The sequence below is a fragment of the Myotis davidii genome, unplaced genomic scaffold (assembly GCF_000327345.1).
Source record: "Myotis davidii unplaced genomic scaffold, ASM32734v1 scaffold580, whole genome shotgun sequence".
NCBI classification, from domain to species: domain Eukaryota; kingdom Metazoa; phylum Chordata; class Mammalia; order Chiroptera; family Vespertilionidae; genus Myotis; species Myotis davidii.
The window spans coordinates 1,003,172-1,006,642 of NW_006293313.1; the positions used below are offsets into that span (position 1 = coordinate 1,003,172).

Below are 3,471 nucleotides of genomic sequence, written 5' to 3' on the forward strand. Positions count from 1 at the left end.
CACTCCGGTCGTTGGCCTTGCGGAGCTGGGCTGACCTGGCCGCCCCGTCCCATAGCAGACAGGCCAGAAGCAGCAGCCGGACAGCTGGCATCTTGGGCCCGTGGCTGCAGTGCTGTGCACGGGGTCCCCGGGGCAGAGGCTGGGCGAGGCTCCCTCTGGAAGGCTCCCCCACAGGAGAGGTGCCCGGCTGGGTGGCCCCGCCGGGTCCTATATACTGGGAACCAGCCCTGCAGGGGGCAGAGGTGGCCACGTGGCCCCGGGTGGGGCCACGCACTAGAGGGTTGTTTTCACACTGCCGGCAAGACTCTTAGAAAACGACTTTCCAGAAGTCTGTTTTGAATTTCTTTTTTAAAAAAAGTCCCACTTCACGCATCACACGTCCCCATAATATCCCTCTACCCCTCCCCCACCAATGTGCACACACACCCTCCCACGTGCCCACTGCATCCAGCATGACCACTGTGGGCGGATTTCAACAGGTTTATTTCCAGCTCCTATTTCCATCTGTGCTGCAGACTTTGTCGAGGACCTGCTCTGTGTCAGGCACTGTGCTAGGAGCCGGGGACTCAGACCTGCCGGAAGCACAGTCCCTCTTCCGTGGCAGGGGCCGAGCCCACGGCCAGCCAGACACACGGCATAGGGCCACCAGGCTTCAGCGAGGGCGGGGCAGAATTCTCCCTTGGTCCCTGGCTGTACAACAAGTGTGGGGGTGTCTCTGGGAGAACGTTTCCTTTTTAAATTTTTATTAATTGATTCTAGAGATATTGGAGAGAGAGAGAGAGAGAGAGAGATCTGTTTGTTGTCCCACTTACTTAGCATTCATAGGTTGATTCTTGTATGTGCTCTGACTGGGGATCTCACCCACAACCTTGGTGTATTGGGACAACACTCTATCGGCCAGAGCTTTGGAAGAACTTTCTTCTTTTTTCTTCTTTGTTCTTCTACTTTCTTATGCCAGTCTCGCATCACAGGGACCAATGTCAATATTAGTCTCCACTGTCTGTGTGTGTGAGTGTGTGTGTTCTTTATGGTTCCTGGAAAAAGCCACTATACATGGTTAGGAGCAGAACATGTGGCCGTTGGCTTCATTGAGCTTTCCTCCATCATGGTGGTTCGCCATCCTTTCTTCCCCTGGGGCTCAACGTGATGAGGACTGCTCAAGGCCCCCATCCGCCTTCCTGTGCTGGCCCCCCATCACCACCCCCCAAAGCCTGCATGGAATGCCAGAGCCACAGGGGCCCTTCCAATGAGAAAACAGAGGCCCAGAGAAGGAGAGGGGCTTGCCCGGTCACACAGCCCACGCGTGGCAGAACCAGAGGAAAACGGACATCTCCTGATGCTGAGGTTTCCCACCTTCTCGCATAAGCCAGGTCCACCCAACGCCCAGGGGTTGCCCAGAACAGACGAAAGATTCCCGTCGCTTTCCCCCAGGAACCGATGCTCTAGCAAATGAGCTAGCTCCCTCTCCTCCCTTAAGCAGAGGCCTTCACTGGAGGAACACGTGCGCATTCCCCAGCGTTTTACAGTGATTTAGTGAAAGTGCAGCCTTTCGTGAGAGAGAATGACATATTCTCCCCAAAGCAGAGAAAAGGGCTCGCTGCAAGACACAGGAAACTCCCTGCTCCCTGCTCAGCAATGAACATCTGGTCGGTTCAGCCTGCCCTCTTCGCCTTCCTGCCTCCCCCGCCCCCTGGGGGCCAGGCCCGCACTCCCCCACCTCCTGCTGTTCTCCTGGACATGGAGACCGCTTTCCCGCGGAGGAAACACTGTTCCCTCCGGTGTGAGACCGCGTTCCATCCCCATGTCCTTTCTGGCGCCTGGAGCCTGGGGGGCTCCCAGCTGCCGGGACGATGGGTTAGGCTGGTTGTTGGAGCAGCAGCGGGAGGCGCTGCCGTGCAGGATGGAGGCGGCAGGGGGCGCTAGCGGGCAGCAGCCCCAAGGCCCATTGCGCTCCAGGCTGCGCTTATCTGCTTGTTTCCGTTAGGTTTAGGCCGCTTGGCTGCTGTTTCCTCCCGCCATGAGTTCTTCCGTGAGAAACTGTCTCCGCACGAAGGCAGGGCTGCGCCTGCTTTGCTCACCGTTTTGCCCGCAGTGTCTCGCAGATGTAAATGCTCAGTGCGTTTTCAGTGGATGCATGGACGCACACACCGTTCAGCAGAAAGAGAACATGAAGGTCCCTAAGGAACCGGAACGCAGCCACCCGGGCACCGTGGAGACTCTAGGCTGCGCAGGACTTTTCTGGATGCGCTGGGCTTCCCTTGTCGCCCACGCAGTGGCCATAGAGCAACAGCGCAGGCGAAGTGGGCGTTTGGGGGGGGGGTTCTGGAACGCTATTTATTTACAGTTTCCTATGGGAAAATTTTTCTCATGGCTTTTATTAAAGAAGAAAAACATTTTCTTCTTCTTCTTCTTCTTCTTCTTCTTCTTCTTCTTCTTCTTCTTCTTCTTCTTCTTCTTCTTCTTCTTCTCCTTCTCCTTCTCCTTCTCCTTCTCCTTCTTCTTCTTCTTTTTTAAAGAAGACTGTATCTGTGACAATAGGAGAACTAACGATGGGCATTTGGGTAGGAATCTGATTGGCAGGAATCAGAGCCTGGAGCCTTGGTTGTCCAGGAGTCCATGGGTACCTATGACCAGCCCAACAGCTATTCCCAGGGGGGTCTGTGAAGTGTTGCGATGTTTACAAGAGCTTCTCATACACTAAAAGTCTACAAATTACGGGTGGGGCACAATCCACTTGGGATCTTTGATGTGGAGTCAAGGCTATTCTTGACTTATTGCTAATTAAATAAATGCTTAGAAGGGCGGTAAGAGTCTCTGAGAGCCTCACGCCACAGGAGCAACACATCGGAAAACACGCCGAAACCACAGCAAACTGTGGATTGAGCTTGGCCTGCAAAAACACACACCAAAACTTTTGGCTTTTGAGAAAGTTCACAAGTAGATAAAATGTTGCTTTCTCTCTTTGATAGTCCCTTGTACCTAAACATTTTTTTTTTTTTACATTTACCAGCTCATGTTCATTTTGACTCTTCTGACCATCTGAGAGATAAGTAGAACTCACCCCATTTTACACAAGAGGAAACTGGAAATTAAGTGACTTGCCGATCCATGAATGGGTGGTTAAAAGAGAGTCTAGCGCCTCCTGGTGGCATCTCCCGCACCTTCCCATGCCACGGCCCCTCCCTGTGCCATTCTCCAAAATGATGCAAGAATTTAAAAATTTAAGCTCTGATCTATATTGGGTTCATCACAATTTTTCTTGGCATGTAATTAGCATAAACTTTATTTCCAAATGACAACCACAATGAATTCACAGAAAGGCAGAATATTTTCCATAGAAAGTAACAAAAGCTCATTAAAATATTCTCATCTTATTGCTCATTCCTTATATTGCTGTTCTCTTAGGAGTCGGGATATTATAGCAGAAAGTTGCTGGGATCTAGATCTCTCCACGTGGTCTACTCACTACTG

General features: G+C 52.1%; 1 protein-coding gene across 1 annotated transcript in view; it reads right to left on the reverse strand.

Moving 5' to 3' along the window:
• Nucleotides 1-193, reverse strand: part of MYOC (myocilin, trabecular meshwork inducible glucocorticoid response) — a 17,891-nt gene extending 17,698 nt beyond the window's left edge. Inside the window, 1 exon segment of the mRNA XM_015566050.1 lies at nucleotides 9-193. Within this exon segment, the coding sequence (XP_015421536.1) occupies nucleotides 9-91 (83 nt within the window). The 5' untranslated portion in view covers nucleotides 92-193.
• Nucleotides 194-3,471: the final 3,278 nt, after the last annotated feature.